The sequence below is a fragment of the Mycena indigotica genome (assembly GCF_014461135.1).
Source record: "Mycena indigotica strain 171206Taipei chromosome Unknown Mind.scaff0008, whole genome shotgun sequence".
Classification (NCBI taxonomy): Eukaryota; Fungi; Basidiomycota; class Agaricomycetes; order Agaricales; family Mycenaceae; genus Mycena; species Mycena indigotica.
The window spans coordinates 3,446,353-3,470,782 of NW_023503007.1; the positions used below are offsets into that span (position 1 = coordinate 3,446,353).

At 53.7% G+C, this 24,430-nt stretch overlaps 5 protein-coding genes across 5 annotated transcripts; all 5 read right to left on the reverse strand.

Annotated features, from left to right (window-relative positions):
• Positions 1–8,175: 8,175 nt before the first annotated feature.
• On the reverse strand, positions 8,176–10,262 carry MIND_00957300 (uncharacterized protein; the record flags this gene model as incomplete). The annotated part of the gene is made up of 6 exons (XM_037366189.1): positions 10,018–10,262; positions 9,849–9,964; positions 9,726–9,796; positions 8,716–9,675; positions 8,541–8,660; positions 8,176–8,493 (listed from the first exon to the last, which is right to left on the reverse strand). The coding sequence occupies exons 1-6, from the start codon at positions 10,218–10,220 to the stop codon at positions 8,176–8,178; spliced, it is 1,788 nt and encodes a 595-aa protein (XP_037217601.1). The 5' UTR covers positions 10,221–10,262.
• A 2,481-nt stretch (positions 10,263–12,743) lies between these two features.
• MIND_00957400 (uncharacterized protein) lies at positions 12,744–14,911 on the reverse strand (the record flags this gene model as incomplete). The annotated part of the gene is made up of 10 exons (XM_037366190.1): positions 12,744–12,938; positions 12,989–13,070; positions 13,114–13,121; positions 13,168–13,550; positions 13,598–13,843; positions 13,896–14,011; positions 14,062–14,340; positions 14,399–14,507; positions 14,560–14,663; positions 14,715–14,911. 10 exons carry the CDS (start codon positions 14,909–14,911, stop codon positions 12,744–12,746), a joined length of 1,719 nt encoding a protein of 572 aa, XP_037217602.1.
• Positions 14,912–18,844: 3,933 nt separating this feature from the next.
• MIND_00957500 (Abhydrolase-3 domain-containing protein) lies at positions 18,845–20,246 on the reverse strand (the record flags this gene model as incomplete). The annotated part of the gene is made up of 4 exons (XM_037366191.1): positions 18,845–19,467; positions 19,522–19,632; positions 19,684–19,956; positions 20,015–20,246. 4 exons carry the CDS (start codon positions 20,244–20,246, stop codon positions 18,845–18,847), a joined length of 1,239 nt encoding a protein of 412 aa, XP_037217603.1.
• Positions 20,247–20,960: 714 nt separating this feature from the next.
• Positions 20,961–22,082, reverse strand: MIND_00957600 (DPBB-1 domain-containing protein; the record flags this gene model as incomplete). Its single annotated transcript, XM_037366192.1, has 3 exons — positions 20,961–21,315; positions 21,365–21,451; positions 21,574–22,082. 3 exons carry the CDS (start codon positions 22,080–22,082, stop codon positions 20,961–20,963), a joined length of 951 nt encoding a protein of 316 aa, XP_037217604.1.
• An 822-nt stretch (positions 22,083–22,904) lies between these two features.
• MIND_00957700 (uncharacterized protein) lies at positions 22,905–24,275 on the reverse strand (the record flags this gene model as incomplete). The annotated part of the gene is made up of 3 exons (XM_037366193.1): positions 23,336–24,275; positions 23,025–23,286; positions 22,905–22,974 (listed from the first exon to the last, which is right to left on the reverse strand). The coding sequence occupies exons 1-3, from the start codon at positions 24,159–24,161 to the stop codon at positions 22,905–22,907; spliced, it is 1,158 nt and encodes a 385-aa protein (XP_037217605.1). The 5' UTR covers positions 24,162–24,275.
• Positions 24,276–24,430: the final 155 nt, after the last annotated feature.

A 24,430-nucleotide genomic window follows, 5' to 3' on the forward strand; every position in this document is an offset into this window, starting at 1 on the left:
CGGCCTGGTTGACTGTGGTGCCACCTCCGACTTTATCGACACGAACTATGTCGCTCGGAATGGCATTCCGGTCCGCACCCTGGCGCAACCGATTCCGGTCTTTAACGTTGATGGCACTCCAAACGACGCCGGCTCCATCAACCAGATCGCGGACTTGGTCTTACGCTACAAAGGCCATTCCGAGCGTGTTCAACTTCGCCGTCACTCATCTTGGTAAACAAGACCTTATTCTGGGGTACTCCTGGCTGCGGAAGCATAACCCGGAAATCAATTGGGAAACCAAGGAGGTCAAGATGACACGGTGCCCCCCGGTTGCTCCACTTGCCGCGAGGAAGAACGCGTTGAACGGACTGAGCTACGGCGACTCCGGCTGCTCCAGAAGCGACCCGGTCCGGCCCGTTCCCCTCGGTCTGCGCCATGGACCTCTCTGGGCCTGACGACGGAGACGATTCCGTCTCCGGTGACGACTCCGCCCTGCCTGATCTGATGCCGGACTCCGACGACGATGAAGACGATGGTCAGCTTGAAGATGGTGACCGCATCTTCTACACCTCGTTCCGCCCCTCGGAGGAGATACGCGCTGGCAGCACTGTCTCACAGCGCCTGGCCGAAGCCTTCGCCAGGAACTCCGCCCCTCCGCCCTCCGAGATCCCGGATTGGGCTAAGGAGTTTCAGGACGTCTTCAACAAGGAGTCCTTCGACACGCTACCGGAGCGGAGAGCCTGGGACCACGCCATTGAACTCGTCCCCGACGCTAAGCCCACCAACTGCAAGGTGTACCCCATCTCGCCCCTCGAGCAACGCGAGCTCGACGCGTTCATCGAGGAAGGGCTTTCGACGGGCCGGATTCGCCCCTCCAAGTCTCCGATGGCGTCTCCGGTCTTCTTCGTCAAGAAGAAGGACGGCGGACTCCGCTTCGTCCAGGACTACCGTGCTCTCAACGCGATGACTGTCAAAAACCGGTACCCCCTTCCGCTGATCAACGACCTCATCAACCGGCTCAAAGGCGCTCGCTACTTCACCAAACTCGACGTCCGTTGGGGCTTCAACAATGTCCGGATCAAGGAAGGTGACGAGTGGAAAGCGGCTTTTCCGGACTAACCGAGGCCTGTTCGAGCCCTTGGTGATGTATTTCGGCCTGACAAACTCTCCCGCGACGTTCCAAACGATGATGAATGACATTTTTCAGGACCTCATCCTCTCCGGAGACGTCATGATCTACCTTGACGACATCCTGATCGCCCATTCCGACCTCCGGAAACACCGGCAGATCGTTCAGGAGGTCTTACGGCGACTCCAAGAGCACAAGTTGTACCTCCGAGCAGAGAAGTGCGACTTTGAAAAATCGTCAATCGAGTACCTCGGAGTCATCATCTCCCACAACCACGTCGAAATGGACCCCGTCAAGGTCGCAGGCGTCTCCGCTTGGCCGACTCCGGAAAACAAGAAGGACATTCAGCAGTTCCTTGGGTTCGCTAATTTCTACCGCAGGTTCATTCGGGACTTCTCGACCCTTGCGCGCCCTCTTTTCGTGCTCACCAAGAAGGACCAGCAATGGACTTGGGGCGACGCAGAGGCCTCCGCGTTCCAAGCGATCAAGGACGCAGTCACCTCGGAACCGGTCCTGGCGATTCCGGACGACGCACGGCCTTTCCGACTTGAGGCGGACAGCTCTGATTATGCGACGGGGGCGGTTCTTTCACAATCCGCCCCGGACGGGAAGTGGCACCCTGTAGCATTCTATTCCAAAAGCTTAAATGATGTCCAGCGCAACTCACGAAATCCACGACAAGGAGATGCTGGCGATCATCCCGCACTCGAGGAGTATAGACACTTCCTCGAGGGGCGCCGCATCCCGTCGAGATTTGGACTGACCATAAGAACCTGGAGTACTTCAGGAAGACGCAGCACCTTAACCGGAGACAGGCCCGCTGGTCCCTCTACCTCTCCCGGTTCGACTTCACGCTGCACCACAAGCCCGGCCGCGACATGGGCCGACCTGACGCCCTCTCTCGGAGACCCGACCACGGAATCGATTCCGACAACTCCGACGTCGTCCTTCTGCGGCCCGAACTCTTCCATGTCCGCTCTCGAAGGTGTTTCCATTTCCGGCCCTGGTTCTGAACTCCTTCGCGACATCCGCGATGCCCTCTCCGGTGAGCCTGACTTAGAGGAGCCCGTCGCACTAGCGGCCCGGCAACTCCTAAAGGTCCAAGGTCAAGCTCGAGGCCCCCGCTCCTCGCGCTCCGACGAGTGGGCTGTCTCCGGTGGTCTTCTTCACTTTCGTGGGAAGATTGTCGTACCTAAGGATAAGGACCTCCGGAGACGCATCATCGAGCTCTGCCACGACACTCGAGTTGCCGGACACGCTGGTCGCTTCAAGACCTTGGAGTTGGTCTCCCGGAACTACTGGTGGCCTCAGATGTCTCGCCATATTGGCCGGTACGTCGCGACCTGTGACTTGTGCTGTCGCACCAAAGCACTCCGGAGACTGCCCCACGGAGAGCTGCACCCGACGGAAACGCCCCCAGAGCGTTGGCATACCGTCTCCGTCGACTTCATCGTCGAGCTTCCGGAGGCCCATGGGTACGACGCGATCATGGTCGTCGTCGACACCCTTGGGAAGCGTGCCCACTTCTCGGAGTGTCACACCACGGTCGACGCAGTAGGGGCGGCTCGCCTCTACTACCGGAATGTCTGGCGCCATCACGGGACTCCGGAGAAGTACGTCTCCGACCGCGGCTCGCAGTTCATCGCGGACTTCACCCGAGAACTCTGGCGTCTAATCGGCATCAAGCCTGCCACGTCCACCGCGTACCACCACCCGCAGACAGACGGTCAAACAGAGCGCGTCAACCAGGAGCTGGAGCAGTACCTGCGGATCTTTACCAACTATCAGCAGGACGACTGGGATGAGCTGATTCCGGCCACGGAGTTCGCCTACAACAACCACGTTCACTCCTCCACGCAACAAGTCCCCTTCATGACGGACACGGGACGACTCCCGCGCATGGGCTTTGAACCCGGAGTCCGTTCCACTATGGAGTCCGTGAACGAGTTCCGCGACCGGATTGCCACTGGTGTTGCCGAGGCCAAGGCCGCGCTCACTAAGGCCAAAGAGGAGTACAAGCGCTACTACGACCGGAGACGCACTCCGTCTCCGGAGTTTAAGGTTGGCGACCGTGTTTGGCTGGATGCCTCTGACATCAGGACGACTCGCCCCTCGGAGAAGTTCTCCCACACCGCCTCGGACCGTTCAAGATAGTCGCGGAGATCAGCAAAGGTGCCTACAAGCTCGACCTCCCTCCACGCTACTCGAAGCTCCACCCGGTCTTCCCCGTCGTCAAGCTCGAGCTCGCCCAAGACGACCCCTTCGACGGACGCCCCGGCTACGACCAGCCCCTCCGGACCTCGAGGACGGAGTCCCGGAGTGGGAAGTAGAGGAAATCCTGGACGCAAGGGTGAGGTATAAACGGCTGAATTACCGTCAGATGGAAAGGCTACGACGCGTCGCACGACCAGTGGGTCCGCTCGACCGCGTCTTCGCCCCAGAGAAAATCGCGGAGTTCTATCGTAAGTACCCTGGCAAACCACGGCACATCGCCTCTGCAACCTTCGACTCGATTCCATTCCGGTCTATGCGCCGGGACGCCGCATTCAAAGGGGGGTGATGTCAGGGGAACCTCCCTTTCGGCCCCTCGGAGACGATTCCGATTCCGGTCCGACTCCGGTTCCGACTCCGGTGATCGCATCACCGCCTCCGTCAGGCGCGATCGCCGCCCCGCCTGGCGATCCCCTGGGACCTGGCCTGCGACATGGCGCAGGCATACTGCACGGAGCAACGATCAACCTTGGCGCGTCAAGAGCGCAGTATATAGTTCCGCTACCTAGCAGGCGGACCCTTAGAGTTTCTTCTCTTTGGATCCTCCCCTGCTAGGTCAGCCTCACTTGTATTTGCTTACTTCTATTCACTCTTTGGATCCTCCCCTGCTAGGACCTTGATCTCAGGCCTCCGGGGTTGCCCTTACAGGGTGGCGACATGGGCCGACCTGACGCCCTCTCTCAGAGACCCAATCACGGAGTCGATTCCGACAACTCTGATGTCGTCTTCCTGTGACCGGAGCTCTTCCACATTGTTGAGCTGCCAACGAGGCTGGTCGCGGAAATTGGCATCACGTCAGCAAGATGACATCAGCACGCCGCGGCATCACGCGCATCAAACGCGTTCACGCGCACGACGGCAACGTGTCGCCGGCCCACTGACTCATCGGGCGCGGCCCCGCAGCTCGGTCTGACTTGCCCTCGGAGTCATTCTATTTCATTATTAGTATAAAAAGGCCTGTCTTCCATAGATATAACAAGTTTCTAGCGCCCCGCGTTTATGATTTAAGTTCCGTTGATGTCCGTCCGGTCCGGAGCCCTCGCCGTCGCTCTCGCCTTGTCCCTCGCCGCCGTAGCCCTTGCGCACCATGCATCCAACATCACACTTACCACCACCACCTGCCCACCAAGTCCTGGGTATGGATTGACCCTCGCACACTTACTTAGCTTATGGCTGCTGGGAGTGGTGTTGCTGACCTATTTTGGGTTAGCTCGCGCTCACGAGCACGCTTGCAGTGCATCAACATCTGTGCACTTGAAGGTGTTTCCGGTCCTGGTTCTGAACTCCTTCGCGACATCTGTGATGCCCTCTCCGGTGAGCCTGACCTGGAGGAGCCCATTGCACTAGTGGCCCGGCAACTTCTTAAGGTCCAAGGTCAAGCTCGAAGCCCCCGCTCCTCTTGTTCCGACAAGTGGGCCGTCTCCGGCGGTCTTCTCCATTTCTGAGGGAAGATTGTTGTACCAAAGGACAAGGACCTTTGGAGATGCATCATCGAGCTCTGGACACTTGAGTTGCCAGACATGCTGGTCACTTTAAGACCTTGGAGTTGGTCTCCCAGACCTACTGATGGCCCCAAATGTCTCGACATATCGGCCGGCATGTTGCAACCTGTAACTTGTGCTGTCGCACCAAGGCACTCCGGAGACTGCCCCACAGAGAGCTGCACCCCACGGAAACGCCCCCGGAACGCTGGCATACCGTTTCCGTCGACTTTATAGTAGAGCTCCCCGAAGCCCACGGGTACGACGCAATCATGGTCGTCGTCGACACCCTCGCAGGATAGGCACTCAGTTTTGCTAGCAAAACCTGGGCTACTGGTGAAGGGTGTTACTAGCAAAACCTGGGGAAGGTCACCCCAGTCACGACTGAGTGCTGTGACAAGAAATGTGACATCCAATCAAATATGAATATCTCAATGAGTTTGATAGCTATGACTAAGCTATTACCAGATATGGAAAGGCAAATCACTATTTTTTCAGGCCGAAGACCCGTATAAACATCTGGGTGGCTTTGTAAGCCAGGGCAAAGGTATACATCCTAATTGGGCCAAAATTGATGTATCTTGACACAGCCATCAAAAGTACTGATGTCAATCAAAAATTGTTCCACATTGATCACTTTATCTTGATGGCATCAATTCCACCATCACTACCATGATCTAACACCCAAATATAAATAAAATGAATTTTCAAAAAGTGTGACATTTGTGACCCTTGGGCAGTTGCCCAGGTTTTGTGAGTAACACCCTTCACCAGTAGCCCAGATTTTGCTAGCAAATCTGAGTGAATGAGCTGACCCTCGGAAAACGTGCCCACTTCTTGGAGTGTCATACGACGGTCAATGCAGTAGGAGCAGCCTGCCTCTACTATCGGAATGTCTGGCAACACCATGGGACCCCGGAGAAGTATGTTTCCGACCGCGGGTCGCAGTTCATCACGGACTTCACCCGAGAGCTCTGGTGTCTAATCGGCATTAAGCCTGCCACGTCCACCGCGTACCACCCCCAAACGGACGGTCAGACAGAGCGCATCAACCAGGAGTTGGAGCAATACCTGTGGATCTTCACCAACTATCAGCAGGACGACTGGGACGAGCTGATTACGGCTGCGGAGTTCACCTACAACAACCATGTTCACTCCTCCATGCAACAAGTCCCGTTCATGACAGACTCGGGCCAGCTCCCGCGCATGGGCTTCGAACCTGGAGTCCACTCTGCTATGGAGTCAGTGAATGAGTTCCGCGACCGGATCGCCACTGGTGTTGCCAAAGCAAAGGCTGCGCTCACAAAGGCCAAAGAGGAGTACAAACGCTACTACGACCGGAGACGCACTCCATCTCCAGAGTTCAAGGTTGGTGACCATGTTTGGCTGGATGCCTCCGACATCCGGGAAAAGTTCTCCCACCGCCGCCTCGGACCATTCAAGATAGTCGCAGAGATCAGCAAAGGTGCCTACAAGCTCGACCTCCCTCCACGCTACTCAAAGCTCCACCCGGTCTTCCCCGTTGTCAAGCTTGAGCTCACCCAAGACGACCCCTTCGACGGATGCCCAGGCTACGACCAGCCCCCTCCGGACCTTGAGGACGGAGTCCCGGAGTGGGAAGTAGAGGATCTGAATTACTTCATCAGATGGAAAGGCTATGACGTGTCGCCACGACCAGTGGGTCCGCTTCGACCGTGTCTTCGCCCCAGAGAAAATCACGGAGTTCTATCGTAAGTACCCCAGCAAACCACGGCACATTGCCCCCGCGACCTTCGACATGATACCCTTCTGGTCTATGCGTCGGGACACTGCTTTCAAAGGGGGGGGTGATGTCAGGGGAAGCCCCCTTTCGGCCCCTTGGAGACGCGTCCGATTCCGGTCTGACTCCGGTTCCGACTCCGGTCCAGCCCTCCATCTCGCCTGCACAATCACCAATCCGTCAACGCCCTCCCGACGGTCGCCCTGGGACCTTGCCTGCGATGCCGCCCAAGCCTTCTGTGCCCGACAGCAGCAGCTACGGACAAGCAGTATATAGTCAGCTCCCTAGCAGGCAGACCCTTAGAGTTTCTTCTCTTTGGATCCTCCCCTGCTAGACCTTGATTTCAGGCCTCCGGGGTTGCCCTTACACTGAAATCTTAACAAGATCATGCAGGTCTAGGTTGCCGGCACTGGCCATCAGGCATGTGCGTGTCACAGATAAGACCCAGCCCGTCCTCTCCGGGCGCTGGTGTCAGGCCACCGCGGGCCTATAACACGCAGCACGCATGCGCCCCCAGTAGGAGGAACGCACACGTGAGAAGCACGTGACCGAGAATGGCGTGTCGAGCCGTTGCCAAGCCCAACTCGACACCAGGGGTTGGGGAGGAGTGCTAGGAGGTCAGGAGTAGCGCCTGGCCCGCAAGGCATGTCCGATCGTCCCCTCTGTGGCCAGGAACGGGAGAGAGGAGGAGCAGGGGAGGCCAGGGTGCCCGATTACCCCTTTGCGGGCCCGCTATATAAGGCACGATAGTGTACCATGTACTCTATCGCTTAGATCGTCTGAAGAACTACCTCACTCCGTGCAAGGAGGTGCCATCGACTTATTGGGCCCGACATGACCTGATTCAAACCTTCGACCATCGCAAACGACAAGGGACCGAGTTCACAGGCCCTTTTGGTTTTGATCTACCCCGCGAGTATGGCGAGCGGGCCCGACTATCCGTCTGTTCTGTTCCGGGCGCGCGTTCTTAGGAGAGGACCTTGCACGGCCCGACCCGCAGCCTGACAATGTGTACAAATTCTTTTTGACATTTTCACGAAATTTTGCAGACAGCTGTAATACCCCCTAGAACTCTGTGTTATGTCGCATTGCTGGGATTTGGACACCCAACTACCCGGGACCCAGAACCTTCAGTTGGGTGTTCAGTTTACCCAAAGGTAAGAACAGCATGGATTGCCACTACACCAGCCGTCTTACCTGTCCATAGTCTACTTGTTCCTCGGTCAATTTATCACCTACTCCACTCATCCCACTCGTCCAACCAACGAGCATTCCCCCTTGTGCCGGAACTAGTAGTTGTTTGTGACAGCTCTCCATCACATTAACTTACCTCTACCTGGCCGCTAGTATTGGCTCTAACAGGTTATGTACTATAGAGCTTTTTCTCTCTTCTGAAGCTGACACTATTGACTCTAACACTGTGAGCACATGTGAGCAAGCAAACAACTATTATGGCAGGTTCCACTGGCACTTGAGAAAATTGACAGAGAAATGACACACAGATAGAAAAGAAAAAAACATGTTTTTCGCCACTGCTAATACTATAAGCTCTATTACCATTCATTCCAATGGAATGTCTCTTGGCGGAAGAGCGGTCGGTAAACTGCTCTGCTGATTTCGCAATGCTTGCCAACAATGTCATACTGCAGAGTGAGCCTACTCTCCGAGTTGGTTAGCATCGATGAGGCAATACCAGGTCGCTGCTCGTCTCCGAGACGCGGGTAAGCAAACCCAAAGTCAATGAACACCACGCTGTCGCGCCCCGGTCGATAATCGGGTCCGTCGGGAAGAATAATCTGGCCGCAGTGGAAGTCTGCCTGATCGATACCGGCGTACGATAGCGTTCGAAGGCACTCTCTGGCATGTTGCGCCTGTAAATCATTCAGTGTCTAGTTCATAGATGCTCCAGTCGACGTACAAATCCACGTTTGGCAGCAGCACAATCACTCCAAGTAGAAGTGTCGATCTGAGCCAGTGTTGGCCCAGGGATAATTTCAAGCAAGGCACCGTATGCTGTGAATTTGCCTGGGAGTGTAAACTGCAACACAAACTCAAACTTGAATCAGCTTATCGCAATCGAAAAAAATGCTCACCCGATGGAAGCCATAACAATGGGGAATCATTGTTCCCTGATGTTCTGTGAGCCGCGCGTATGCAGCCTCTTCTCGTCTGACTATGTTTTCTGGGTACTGCAATGAGCTTAAACGCAACATAGCCTCCTCCTTGAAGTCCTCGGCAAGCATTGCAGCGTCGATCGGAAAGAGGACGTCAAGAAAGACCTTGAGACATATTCGCGCGGAAACAGAACCGTTTGTGCTAAGGATACCAAAGAAGACTTGTGAGTAGGTATCAGGTTTATGTCGAATCACATCCGTCACTTGGAATTGGATATGTTGTTCAGCTGCTAGAGACAATATTTGGTCCACATCGTGAAGACGTTGACGCGGATTCCGACCAACAAACTCTTTGGTGCTAGGAGGAACCGCTGGATTTGGAAATAGAGACCGCCATAGACTCTCGTCTCGTATGAAAGCATCGACATCGACGTCCAGCACCGTCCCCGGGACCACAAAAGGTGTTCCTAGTCGCTCAGACTCTTTATTCTTCCATCCGAGGAAGTGATTAAGATAAGGGATACTTCTTTGTAGTGTGAAGCGATCGAAGTCGCGAAAGGCTCTATATTGCTGCTTTGATGGGAGTTCTAGGTCCGGGTCCGAGTCGTTCAGTGCACCTTGGAGGAACTTCGGCCACGCGTTTGTATTCAGATCACACTCCTCCGCCTGGCACAGCAGAAGACATAGCGCATGCCGCAGAGATTGACGACCTGGCGCAAGTGCATAAGTGTCGAGGCTGGTCCTTCGATAATAATCGTAAATGGTGATGCCGGTAAGTATGAGAATTCTGTCCATATCGGTCACAGCAATAAACTGGGGGCGTTCTTCGAAGAATTCATCATGATGCTTTTCCAGGAGCTCTGTTATCTTGTTGCATGTAATGTAGTACTTGTCTAGTGGCTCAGACTGGAAGCCTGCCCAGCAAATTTTTCCTTTGGGCTGAGCGTACATGAGCTCGATGCCCGAGAGTGGAGAAGAAGATGACGCACAGCGCAATAAAACATAAGATGCAGCCGCTTACGGTCGGTGTCTTGCAGATACACTCTCGTGAGTTGTTGGTCTATGATGGCTTCGGTCTGCTGCGTGCAACAACCCGCGAGGAAGGTGCACACCTTCGATAAGTTCAGTTTCGTAAGTAAAGCGCGCAGAAGGTTGTTTGAGTAGATATTTGTTGCAGATGGCCACGACGGGCTCCAAGTACGTGTAGACCACATCCGAGTCGTTGACTCTTGAAAGCACGTCAGTGGGGGGTAGTGACATCGTTGACTAGATGCGGCTCACCGAGGCTGCGTTTCATAGGATTCGAACCTTAGTGCCGCAATTCGTTGAAAATAATCCGGTGGCGAATGCTTTAGATTTGCACCGAGGACATAAAACTGTTGCGAGTCACTAGTACTCGAAGGACGCTCATGCTCACAAGGTTGAAGACTCGGAGCGTTGCTTTCGGTTGGGTGACCGTCGCCTAGCATGTCGAGGAAAAGCATTTGACTGTGGGTGTGGGTGGTGTGGGTGGTGGTCCGTGGATGAGTTGAGGTTGTCGATGTCACGTCTCTGAGTCTCTGAGTCATGGTCACGATAGTTGTTTGTTTGTCGGCGTCACCACGGTGTCCACCTTGATTTCAAATTTCAATCGTTGCTCGTCCCAAGCAATGGCAAGCATATTAGCAATCCGACTACTTATTATTACCGACTCGGACACTATACTGGCAGTCACGACTGGCGGTCTTGCAACACTTGCTCACTGGCAAACTGCTCAGTAATAATTTTCAGTCAACTTTGCTGCGGGATCTGGCTTTAACATCAAATAGAGTGCCGGGAGAATAAATTGCTGACTATCATACAGATGTGTCGTCGCACGCGGGGCCCACACACACCCACATTTCTGAGTCGACGCTGACCTCGAGGCTGATGTTGTATCAAACATGGATCGTTGACTCACTCTTGTGGAAAGGTATAAATACAAGGCCCTGTGCGAGGCTGACCTACATCAACCAGACCTACTATCATAGTGCCATGTCGAAGCAAACTCACCGAGCTCCTGCCAGTAATCAAGGCCACGGGCACACCCAAGCTACACCAGCCTCCACACAGAACTTACTCGCTCAGGTATTTCAGCTCTTCTTCTTCATGTTTCCCCGTACATATTCCCCCCTCAGGTGCTTCTCAAGCCGATACCTGGATTTCCTCAACAGAAGGCAGCTGCAGCAGAGGCCGCGGCAAAACATCGTAAGGCTCCTGGGCGGATAAACACAACTGCGAGATTTGTCGAGAAATTTATGGGAAGCTTCCGACTCGAAAAAGATCCATCACGTTCCATGACGGAGTCATATGATCTATTCTCGACGAGCATCTTAGCAGGGAATTATCCTTCAGATCCTAGGCTCGCAGTTAACTTATCGTCGACTGCTCAGCCTGCTGCTGAGCCTACGAGTCGGAAACAGCGGAACCCCAAGGCAGCTGAAGCTCAGCCGCCTCAGTCGAAACAAATATCCCCCGAAGACATGGAAAAAGTGAGGGATTTGCTCGCAGACCACCTCACTATGCACCTAGTCGACAAACCATACTCCGAGCAAGATGTGCGGTATGTGTTTCGACCAGAAAAACATGAGAAACACTGACCTAAGACGATAGCAATGCCATTGTCCCTATGGTCTCAAAGGTTGTGTACTGTATTGCAGAGTATATTCCCGGCATATTTGTTGGACCGGATACGAAATACCCCATTCACAGTGTCGAGCTTGCGGCCGAAAGGCCCTCCCATCAAACATCGGAGCCTAAGACTCAAGCTGCTGTCGACAACTCGAGTGTTACACAGACAATGGGCCCCACCGTGACAGTGAATACACCGCCGCAGGCTCCAGCCCAGGAGCCCAAACCGTCGTCAGAAAGAGAGAAATTTTTTATCGGTGATTGAATGCTCTGAGTCCTTTTGTCAATTTGTCTGATTATGCTACGTATAGATTTAAGCTTCGTGAGAAACGACGATGTTTTCGCAGGTGTCGTTACCAAAGATAATAGGATAGTTGTCGATGCTTTGAATAAGGCCCGCAATATCAAGGACGAAGACCTTGCAGCGAAGCAACAGAAAGCAGCGAGTTCAAAAACACGCCAAGGCACCAAAGACCTCAAGGAAATAGATAAAGAATATTCCGATGCTCGAGCCCGGTTGCGACATGAATATCTACCTGCACATTATAAGACCACTGGCTACACAACTTACACGCAGAAGGAACTTGATCAAAAAATTGCTTTCCTGGTTGTTGAATTCAAAGTAAGTACTGATTCCGACTCGGAGATGCTCCTGAATAATTGATGACCTGCAGATGTTGGGTTTGCTAGACTTAGAAGTATTCCTGGAATTCGCTGAAGAAGGAGTGGTTCTTACCGGCAGTGACTCAAAGCCATGGCAGACTATGGATGGCAGGCGCCGGTCCTTCCTGGCAATACTAAGACAGGCCATACGCTACGGAGTCGTTTACGGTGCCGAATTCATCTATCTGACGGACTTCGGTGTCCACATTCTCCTGAAGCTGGATACGGCAAAGGACTGGCATAAGGGAAATGGCAAAATCGAATGGCTAGTGACAGCAATACCAAATCCAAAGCCGGCCACTGACAAAGAATCCGACGAGTCGGTTGACAGCTTCGATAAAAATGCCCTGCCAGTGGCAGGTGGCTTGGACGTTGAAATACCTCCTCACTTGAACGACAAGAAGAAGGCTTTGTATGAGAAGTTGGTCTCGGGCTCTGGTGATCCTGTGCGCATGTTCTTGGCTCATGCGTTGTATCGCGGCTTGGCCTCCGAGCGAACTCTGAGTGAGAAGCTGGAGGAGACACTCAGCCGACAAGCTCAGGCCAGTGGACATAAGTAAAGTACTTGTGTAACTTCCATCTCTTGCATTAGATTGCCCGTGTACTAGGAATACATCACATAACACAAGCTTTGAATTCCTCTACCTGCAGGCTCAAGGGTATATAATATTGGAATAAACACGATCACGCGCAGGTCATGTGCGCCGCCGTCGCCCAGGTATGAGACCCCACATCTGCGCATCGTCCAGCTCAACGGGCACGGACCCGTTTTGGGATGGGAAGTAGTCCAGGGACGCGACGCAAGTCGTCCCGTTGGCGGGAACTGTCCCGGCGAAGTACTCGGTTATGAGCTGACGGGTGCAGGGTGTTGGAAGCGACGAAGCGCAGTGCTGGGAAGATGGTCAGCCCAAGACCTGGACTAGGAGCGGGGCGATCGTACCCCTGGTCCATCTTGGATGATGAGCCGCGTCGAATTGCCCATTTCTTGGTTGATGCGAAGACCCGCTTGGCCGGGGCTTATCCTGTGAGGACTTGAGTCGAGTTCAAGGGCAACAGGGTACTTACGGGTCCATCTGCGAGCAGTCGGAAAACGAAAAATAAAATAGTCAGGCCACGCACCGTGTTGCTCACAATCAGCATAGGGGTCTCTAGCGTCGCGTTCCACGGGCCGGCAAAGCGCTCCGGCCCGCGTCCCGACGTCGGCCAATACTCACATCCGGCATCCTGGTACACCGCGCCGAAGTGGGGACTGACTTCGCGCAGCACACGCATATGCTCTTCCGCGAGCTCGGCCGAGGAGGGGATGTCCGCCGCAGTGGTGGACGGCACATCGGCGCAAATGACAGCAGAGTTGACGAGATCGTGGAATGGCGACTCTGAGGTGGCGTCGGGCGCCACGAGCTGGTTGTAAAGTAGCGTGCCGTTGCCGCTAAAGGCCTCCGCGAATGCCTGCGCCGCGAATTGCCATTGTGGCGGCTGACCGAGAAGGCCGAGGAGTAGGCCTGGGCTTTGTTGTAAGCTGGAGTGTGCAATTTATGGGAATAAGTACCTCGAGCAGCACCGGAAGTCAATAGACCGGGACGGAACGCTTGTGATGATGTGACGGGAAGGGGCTCAAGCGCGAGTTTGTCGAAAAAACTCTCAAAACGGGCCTCCAAAACCTTGTGGTCTTCCCCGAGTTCATAGGAAATAGGACACCGCGTGGGCCCCGCTTCAGCACAAGTCTCTAGGAAAAACCGGTACGTCTTTTCCGTGGACGCCAAAAGCCACAAGGGCCACTTGTACATTGGTTCATCTGTTTGTTTGTGTGAGGAAATCCATTTGCCAGAGATTGGATAAGGACACACTGGACCACCGAACAGGATCCACAATTCCGTCGATGACAACACGGCCGGCTCGTTCAGGCAACATATTGACCAAGTACGTGCCGATGATCGACCCGTAAGAACCCGCATATAGGTTTCTGAACAGCTTTAAGCACCTGAAAAAAAAAGTAAATAGTCATGAACGCACATCTTGGAGCCCTTCCCCTCCAATACATCCGCCATGAACGCGATGTCCCGAACAACAGTTGTTGTGCCAACGTATTTCAGCTCCTCTCCGACATTCCTTGTGCACATCTCCGCCTCCGCCTTCCTGAGAGCAGTAAGCTCACGGATTTGGACCTCCAGAGCTGCCTCCACAGCGGGATCGCTCAAATTCCTGATGGACGGGACGGTGAGGCCGCGCTCGAGCACAGTGTTCGCTTGGAAGAGGCCATGGTCGGAGTTCGGGAAGCACTTGACCTGTGGACTAATATGTAGCTCGACATCAGTCGCGGAGTGGAGGACATGAATTTCAAGTTGCGCACGTTGTGCGATGAATTCCACGGGGGTCAAAACCGACCAGGTCCCACTGCCCGCCAACCAGCGCCGCCGCACGGAGCGTTGGGCTCCACGTCCCCGGCCCGCCCGGTCCACCTAAATAAAAGAGGAATAAAAAAACAGATTTGGGGGGAAACGAACAACTGACCTGGATTCATGAACACCGTTCCCTGCTTAGGCCACGTCGCCCGGATGCGCGAGATGGCGATGGTCGCGGTGCCTGCTGCCAAGTCAAGGTAGTCTTTGGGCACACTAGGAAAAAGGTATGAGTTGCGGGGAAAGTGAGATGGACAAGCAACGCACATAATCGACCCGCATTCTTGGTGGGGCCGGTCGCACGCGAGCCCCCATGTTATCGTGCCCACTTTGTGCGCATTCGACCGGTACGGCCATGCGAAGTATAGAATGGCGAGCAAACAGCCTGCGAAAACCAACGGTCGATTGTGCCCTGGTGAGCGTGGTCGCGGGGAGGATTGCCCGAGCAGCAGCTCCTTGGACATAGCTCGTGGAGGCACAGGGAAATAGTCGAAAGAGGGAAGGGTGCGTTATTACTTATTGGAAAAAGGAAAAGATCGGCATCACGCGCTTCGGAACCGCCGACGCCGCTGCGGTCAGCCTGCGGTGGGCAGAAATGATGATGTCCCAACCGGATTTAGTGTGTGCTGCGCGACGAAGGGAATAGTGACAAGGTATTTTGTGGTTCAAAAAGTGAGAGGAAGGCACGTGACTAGCTACTCAAAACCGACACTTATTCACATTGTACCTCTATCTTAGCTCAGCGAAGTAATCCCATCGTCTTCAAACCAATCTGGTGTATCGTTGTCAGGCCAATCGGAGTACAGCCGGTTAGAAATGATTATTTCAATCTCAGGGAACGCTCGGTGGAGGGAGTCTTCTTCCACGAAGGTATCTCTCCAGAAGTACCCAGCTTCTTCTTCACCAAGGTCAAAGCCGTGGATATGCAGGCGCTTTAGAGTGCAGCGAGACCTCGTGATCAGACCCTGCAATACATCGATCGGGGCGGGCCCAAGTAATGTGGCGAGTATATGAAGGCTGGCGAGTTGTGGGGCCGAAAGTACACCGACAAGTGTTGGCTGGTCGAGAGCCTCGTCGTCGAACTCACTTATGTCCAGCATAAGACTGCGTAATGCAGGAAGGACAATGGGCTCATGGTTGCCGCCAGGTATACCGCCGTCAAGCAAAAGCAAACGACAGTGTTCGAGTGATGTTGCATAGCGCAAAATGGGCATGCAATCCACAACAGCAATATCTGTGATTCTGACCGTGGAGAGCCGCTCCCATGCAAACTTGAAGGTGGCTGGTGCACAGCCAAATCCTTCCAGCGAGACCGCACGAAGAGACGGAGTGGGGCCGATATTTAGTGGAAGCGTCAGGTCGGAGGGCGAATCCTGGGAGCACAGCCAGAGACTCTTCAGATGCGAGAAGCCCATCGCCGGAGAGCGGAACGACCGCCAAGTATACTCCGTGGCCTGCAACGATACATGTTCCCAACGGTCGTGATGGGCCAGAACGACCTCAATAAGCTTTTCCAATGGGTATTTAAGCGCGTTGTTGGTGAATTGGATGGATAGCAGACATGCTCTTGAACGACCGAGCCAAACTTCAACGGTGTGAACCAAACGAGCACTGTAGCGTTCCAGGATTCGATTTGTGTACGAGGCTGGCACTGATAGTCCTCTCCAGAGTTTAGGCGTCTCCAGCGCTACTGAACTCCATCGTCGACAAACGGTCAACAACAGAGAAGGGGAGTCGAGGCCGAACAATGGAGGGCATTGGGGATACGATGGAATGAAATGCTGGAAGATTTCTGCAAGTATTTCGGTTGGCAGTATGGATATGGTCGTCGCCGCCATGAGATGAGGGAAGGAAGGGTGAGTGGTGGCTGTGTGCCGAGTATGTGCTGGGTTTACTTTTTTTTTAACGTTCGATCATGATGATTGGTCAGCCCTCGAGGCGCGTACATAGATAAGTGCATACGAGATTAGATATGGATTATAGTAGATAGGATGAACTAGCAGTCGGTTTTCCCTCCACTCTCCCCAAGCCAGCGCAAATCCTCGTCGGTGACTTTCACGTCGATGCCCCGGCAGCTCCGGCCAGGGACATGCTCCCATATTTCTGCCATGTCCTTCAGTAGGTCCTGCGCTTGACGCCACGTGTAGTCATAGTGTCTGCCCGTCGCGCCCAACGTGTCCAGCAACTCGAGCGGATACACATAAGCCGAGATGGCGCGCAGCCGTGGGAAAATGCAGGACAGGAAGCGGGCCACGGTGCGGGGTTTGCGGACCGGCGAGTCGAACACGTCGATGTGGAATAGTTGTGGGCTCGCGGGGATGGCCAGCGCCTGTGCAAGCAGCTCCTCTATCGGGCAGTCGGAGGCGTTGATCAGGAGGCCAAGAGAGTGCAGGTTCCGGCAGTTGGCTGCGATTGTGAACAAGGACTTGAGTGTCAGGTGGATTGGGATATGCCGGTGGCCGAGGGACGGCACGTGCGGAATAAGCGACAACAACTCGAGGCGGGGCCAGTAGCGGGTCACCTCATTCAAAAGCTTGTCATCGAGATTCGTGAATCCAAGCGGGACCACAAGGCTGAGTTCCGTCAGGTTGACAAATGGAGCCAGAGAGCGAAGACACTCTGTAGACAGCTCGAAATCGTCGCGCGCAGCATGGACTTCGTTGAGTAGCGTGTATAAGTAGGTCAGGTGAGCCTCAGGCGATTGGCTGCCAGTGTGTACATAGTATGATGCCGGATCGAAGTTGTTGATGCAGAGCCGTTGGACTTGGAGAGGATATTCGAGCGCAGCCAACGCGTTGAAGAGCAGTCGGTATTCGTCGGCCTTGCCACAAAAGCACTTGACCTGAATCGTGTCCAAACAATCAGATCGGATCAGCGGCAGGAGGCCGGCAGGGCTGGCCGGGTTGGCAACCTGCAAATGTAAACAGCGCAGGCAGGTGAAAAGGTCCGCATGAGCGCTGCTGGGAATATTTTCCGCCCTGAGCCATGTAATACGTGCGGTCTCAAGTCTGCGCAATCGACCCAGTGCTAGAATGCATTCGTTGTCATCACCGAGCAAGTCAGTCGAGACATAGCGAGCGTCTTGTAGTCGGCTCACATACGTGGACACACCAGTTGAGCTCCAAAGATTGCTCTCGAACTGGCGACTTTCGAGAGAGACGATTTGAAGGCCTGCCCAGAAGTCCCCCGGAATCTGATCAAAAATTGACCAGATATCCGAGGTGTGGTCAACCAGCATGTGGAACTGCACCAGCGATGGGGATAGAAAAAGTCGAAGGTACGGGGCCCATGTTGCGGCTTCATGGGGAGTGGGTGGATACCAAGAAAGCGTGTGCAGGTTGGGCGCAAGTAAGACCTGGCGGTGATGAACGGGAGCCATAATTCTCAGCAGATCGACAGCAGGGAAGTGTTGGAAGAGATCTGGCCCTTGGTTGAGGACGAGGTTGCGGACGTGCGAAAGGTAGAACAAGGGGCGAGTCCAGTGAGCCAAAGGGAGGTTATTTTTGGTCTCGACCTGGAACGTGGTAAATAAGAGAGAATTGAAAGTAATTATTGATAAACACACTAGGCTTTTCCATTCCCGAGGACTACCGGCCTGGAAGACCCCAGGTGGCATGGTGTTGATTGCGCGTTGGAGACCACGGAGGTTATACCACAGCCGGCTCCGTGCAACGATGGGCACCCCATGTGTTTTGCTGAGAGTCGAGATACGGGCCAGGAGGACCTCAAGTTGCTCGAGGTCAATGTCGGCCTCAAGGTGTTCGAAGATGCAGTGGATGAGTTCAGGGATTTCACAGAGGGCGTCGACCGCCAGGGTCACGGCTGGGATGATGTTGGAAGACATAATAAGGAGAATATTGAGATTAGCGGGAAACAGAGGAGATGACAAGGAGTGTTGAGGTCGAGAGAGAGATGTAATTGAAGAAAGAGCTGGAAAGGTGCGAATCTTATAATGAGGACGCGTCCGGATCAGTTCAAAGCACGAAGAGTAAAAGGCGCTTTGCTGGGGCCGCTAGTCAATACATACCGCTTGGTTTGATGTGCATTGTTTCCGCAGAGTTCGATAGCCATCCATCTGCAGAACAGCTGGGTGGACTCCTTCACTCAAGTCCCCGGTATTGCAATGCGTATGTCGCGTTCGAAGGATTGCATCTCTGTACACGTTGATGTCGCCGTAGCGTACTTATTCCATGAGACCTGCTAGCAAGTATGTCATTTTGTGAGCTGTAATCGCTTGAAAGCTGGGTTGCAACGACTCGAGAAAGAACAACACGATGACTCAGCAGTCGAAGTCGAGATGCCATCATATTTTTTTTTGATGAGGGCCCAATCTTCATATGCACAGATACTGAGATAGAGTACACTAATAAAATCATTGTTGGCCGTGAATTATCTGCCTAAGAAAAGCCCGCCGCCAGCCACTCCACCGTGAGGGGCGTCAAGCTCCCGACCTTCTCCTCGCCCAGCATGAAATCCAAAAACATATCCTCATGGAGGCCATTTGGCTGTACAACGAGCTCTGTCTGGCTGTGGTGCTTCTTGAACACCTCGTGAAACGCAACGATGTCATCTTTAAGAAGCTCTGCCCCGCCAGCGGTGACGAGCACTCGCTGGAAAACACCTTCGGCCCCGGCAAACCAATCCGCCGGAGCCGTGATGGCCTCGGCGAACACACGATGTTCGGTAGGAAAGCCCTCGAGAATTTGTGCACCCCAAGAGGAGAGCGTGGGGAAGGTGAGGAAGTCGAGGCCGTCGTTGAATTTGTGGGAGGGGCTGGAGGCGGAGAGACTAGTCCAGGGAGAGATGAGATAAACGCCGCGAATCGGGGACGAGAGGGAGATACGGGGGACAGAGGGCAGTGGGTGGAGGATATGGGAGATGAGTTGGATGGCAAGATTTCCTCCTGCAGAGTCACCGGCGATTTGGAGGTTGGATGGTTTAACGCCAGCATCGAGGAGAAAGTTTACTGCGAGCGAAGCTTGTTTGAGTGGGGTCGGGAAGGCTGCGTATGGGGCGAGTGCTATAGACATGTGTAAGAGAGATGAGTTGAGGGTTGCAACAGGTCCACACTCACTGTATTCCAGATAAGCAAAACCGACTTCAACGCCTTTCTTTTCGAGCTCAACCTGAACATATCGCCAGAAACGCAAAGAAAAGTCGGCTGCCGGTAATAAGAATGCCCCACCTGCACCAATATTCAATCTTGGTAGTAGATGATGAGCGAAAGAAGACGCACCGTGAAGGAAGAGCATAACGCGTTCAGTCCTTTTCGGACCAATCCAGTAAAGCTTTGCGTCATCACCCAGCTCATCCACAGTGCTTGGCAGTTTATACGACTTGGTGAATGTGGCGTAAATTTGCTGGTCAGTGCCAAAGAGCATTTGGAGCTGAGGCGTGCTGAGACTGGTGAGGTTTCGCAGGACAGTGTCGCCGATAATGCGCTTCAGCGTTCTGTCCTTGTTGTACGAGGCATGGGAGGTTGTCAATACACTCCATAGGACTTTGACGGCTGAAGATATGATAACCAGTCAATCAACTGAAGTAGAGGTGGGAAGCCAATGACGCACGCATAGAGAGTAGGCTGCCGACGAGCCCCAGTCTTTGAGTGAGACTGAGCTTGCCGTATTGCGATTTGTCCTGAAGGGCCATGGGAAAGGGAAAGGCTTGGATGTGTCCGTTGCTTGGTGTGACTTTATATCGCTCCTCGGCCAATGGGAAGAAGAAGCAGATTTCACGGGGTCTATCCCGCCACTTTATGTAAGGGTGGGTATAACGGAGCGACTCTGACGAGTGGCGCATTTGTTGCGTGCTGGGAAGCAAGGCGGCTCAGCAGAACGTCCCAACCCATACTCTGAGCCTCCTCATTTTGGATCCACGATCCGTTCTTCCGTAGCGTGCCACTTCCGGCGACGAAGTTGCTCATGCCCGAGGGAAGAGAGTATGTGGTGGTGGTGGTGCAGTGGAGGCAGAAATTTCACAGCTGCAATACTTTTATTTGAGTAGGTTCAATGCCTAAACGAGAAAGGTTATCGGGTTTACTTCGACTGAAAAATACACACATGCAATCCGACAAGGGGAATGCTTCGGTCGAACAGGTTGGCAGCAAGTTGGCAGCTCAATGGCCGCACCCGTTGGTGTCAAATATGACGCATTTCTGTAGACGGGGAGTAAGAGTGACCACCAGCACCAGCAGGAAGCCCAATAAGAGCTTACATATTCCACCAAGACTGGAAGGAAAGAAACGTTCTTGACGGCACGTGCTAATTGCAAAATATCTGATAATTTTAATTCGATAAACAGCTCTATGCGTGTACATGCGAGTTATGCGTATGTAGGTGGGTGGGACAACAACATGGGTCAGAACACGTAATGCAGCGCCAGCATTGCATGACGCGTCTAGCGGGGGTTATGAGGCTCGCCACTATAACACCGGTCTGACGATCCGAAAACACTGAGACGAAGATACGGAACAGGAAGGCTGCTAGCAGCACCCCTACAGGTGAAAAGGAGGCGCTAGTTCCATTTGTTGAACTGCCACTTTACGCTCGTGCGACCAAGAGCCGGGTCGGCAAGAGCAGCAAAAGCGGCAGGAGTGAGGTCGATATCACCAACTTTGCAGCCAACGCAACGGTCAACGATCTTGACCTGAATACTCTTGCTGCCGTGGGTGACGGTTGCGGTCATGGGAATATGGCATTGAACATCGGCGCTGCCTACGCAGTTGATCAAGCCATCGCCACCAATGAGTGCATGTCCAGCGATGGAGGACTTGATGGCGGTGACCATGAGACCAGCATTGTTGAGTGCTTGTCTGCCGGGCACGAAGGGACCACAAATCGGGTTACGGTTTTGAGCACCAGACGCGCCACTAGTAAGAAGAGTTAAGTACTTGGATGCGCTAAATATAGCGAACTCACGGCCAGGTATCGAACATGTCTTGGGAAACAGCTGCGGTGAAAGAGTTGTCGTCGTACACATCTCCACATGCGCCGAGGCCTTGACCACTGAAACAGAGATGAGATCATGTTCGCAAGAGAAATGACGGCAAAAGGCGATGGAACGGGAAAAGATGACCGTCGACCGAAGTCGGAAGCGAAGCAAAAATAGAGCGAGGGGAAAAACTGACTAGTAGGTCATGTCGCCCTCATGCACTTGAGTAAACATGTCGTATCCTGAGTAGTCGATGGCCTTGGAAAGCTCCTCGAGGTACGGATCGTGCGCGCTGGCGACAGTAGAAGTTGGGACCCGACCGGCTTGTGTGGCTGTTGGCCAGTCGGATGGTTTCTTGGGGACGAAATTGCCGGCGGCAACTGCTTGGTTGCTGCCCTGGTTGTTGCTCTTGTTTGTCTGCGTAGCCTTCTTCGAAGTCGTAGTTGGAGCTTGAGCAACATTGGCAATGGTAGAGTGAGCCGTCTTTGTGGAGGAGGCGATGAGCGAATCGCTGGAGCCCTTCTTTCTGCATGACGACCTCCGGTTTATGGCGCGTTTGGATTCGACCAGAGGCTGCTCGCCACGGGGGTTGAGTGGGCGACGTCGCGCATGAGCCAAGTGGGCGCCACGGCCATGCTGGGACGAAGCCTCTGTTAGAACAGCAATGGCGAGGAGGAGAGCAGAAATGGGAAGTTGGAAGAGCATCGCGTATTACGGGAAAGAGTGAGGGGGAGCCGCAGCGAGTGAACGCAAGCAATGAAGGTGAGGCCGCGACGCCTTTAAAGGCTTGCAAATGAAGGACAGAAGCAAGAAAGCCTGGCCAATCTCCGAATCAGGGCCGATTGATCAGTAGATGTCACGCGTGACGTGCCTTGTGTGTTCCCCCTCACCGCAATGCTGCGGTCATTTTGCACGTTTTCCAGGTGTGTTGGAGACGCCGCTGTGCAACCGTTGCTGGGTAGACTGTAAACACGAGTTGTTAAATTATAGTTTCCGAAAAGCCATGCCGATAACATAGGTCTTCGTGGTGTCGTGTCGTGCGAGGCTAGTCGCTGCTGACGCGCCGAGACGGCTACCTCCTATTACGTGCTTCTTGTTCGAGAAAAACCGGAGCTTGTGCGTCAAGCCAGCTAACTAGACTCAGAGACGCCTATTCTAGAGTTGATTCATCCGATGGCGAATGCTTGAAAAAACTGCAAGTCTAGATGATGCACAGATTCCAGAAGACCCACCGCCAAGCCCATCCATATATTTAGCTGTGGGCTTAGGGAAGCTTGGATGAAGCTGGAGTCACCAGGAGTGCAGCAACATTGCTTAGTCCAAATCTTGCAACTAGACCATTATTATTTGCGCCAAAACATAGGAAAACTCTCAGTGGCTTGCTCGGATGCTGAAGCTTCGTAGAGCATTGTCTCCGATATGAAGTTGGGGAAGGGATCATTTGCATACAAGCTCAAGCCTGGTTACCAGCAAGGGAACGAAGATCCATTAAAGCTACAACTGGGTATAATAAGTCACTGGCAATGCTCATTGGGCCTTAAGCTGAATGATCAGCTTGCCTCGAAGGGTTCCGTCTGCCGCGAGGAACGGGTTGTGTCTGGACCGCAGGTCAGTGCCGGCTTGAGAGGAAGCGGGGAAGACGCGCACGGGTAAAGGAAAGTATCAGGTAATACCGAATTCAGCTCATTCCCCACATAAAGTTTGCCAGACATCTCCAGCGTCAACGGCTTCTCCTCGTCGGACGGCTCTTCTGCCTCCTCCGCTGGCTGCGGGTCGATGGTAATGGTAGCGGCATCGATGTTCGCCTGAGGACTTTTGTCCCAGAGCTTTAATCGGGCCGCCCATTGGCCAGCGTTGATACCCCATGCTCCACTTTCGTAGTGAATGAAGGCAAACTCCCATATCCTCGCTTTGCGAATAATCAGTAAGAGAATGTTGGATCGAAAGAAAGGGCATACAATGCGATATGAATTCTAGCTTCACTTCATGTGTAACTCTCATCCGTTTTTGAAAATCGGCGAACGCGAAAGTGGCGGTAAGCGGAGCATTGTGTTTCGTTGATGGCTGAATGGCGATCGTGTCGGGAGGTATTTGCGTGCCAAGTAACAGCTGGTCTTTATGCGGGAGTGCGGGGAAATCTGGGGAACCCCGTAGGCATTGGAAGAGCCAATTGTCGCAGGTATGAAGACAAGCGAGTTGGATATCAGCCACTGTTTGGGGCTTGAGAGGAGCAGAGTAAGCCAGCAACGAGCGAACGAGTGGCGGAAGGTCTGCTTCTGACATGGGACGACCAGCTTCAGAGGAGTCTGCTGGTCGTTTCACAATGGCCCAATACAAAGGTGTATGACCTTCAATATAGGCTTGCTGTAGCAAGTTGGGCATGTTGATTCCATTGCTGGAACAAGCCTCGCTACAAGAGTCGAGGATTCCAGCACACGACAAATTGCCGTCGATTGTTTGGTTGCGCACGAGATCGTGAATGAGCTTCGTGACGGTCTTGCGGACTTCTTGTGCCGCTCGTTGTTTGGCAGACCCCAGTCCCAGATCGGACATGAAACCGCCCACATCGTCGCCCAGTTGGGCCCATGTGTTCTTCTGGACAACACGGGACTTGATTGCGGATGAGGAAGGTGACGATGGTGACAAAGGAGGGGGAGGAGGAGCCACTGAGCTTCCAGATGCCTTTTCTGCAGGCGGTGGACGGCTGGAAGATGGTTCGTAAGCTGGAGGTGCTTCGACAGGAACAGAGGGGGTCTCGTCCGATTTGCCAGAGGGTACAATCATGTTATGGTTCACGGCGTACACCGCTCGACGCGTATAAAATAGCGACTGGCTGCGCAAAGCAACTTCACAGATCGCTGCGGCGTCGGGGCGCTTGATGCTGCGTGCACAGCATAATGATGATTACGCGTGACAGATGTGACGCTCGGGCTTTTATGTTCAACTCAGCCTCTCAACAACACCTAAATCTACGACGAGCCAAGCAATGGATTCCTGACTACGACAATTGTACACTGGGGCTCACCGTGACTATACCTGGCTTTTTTATGTTG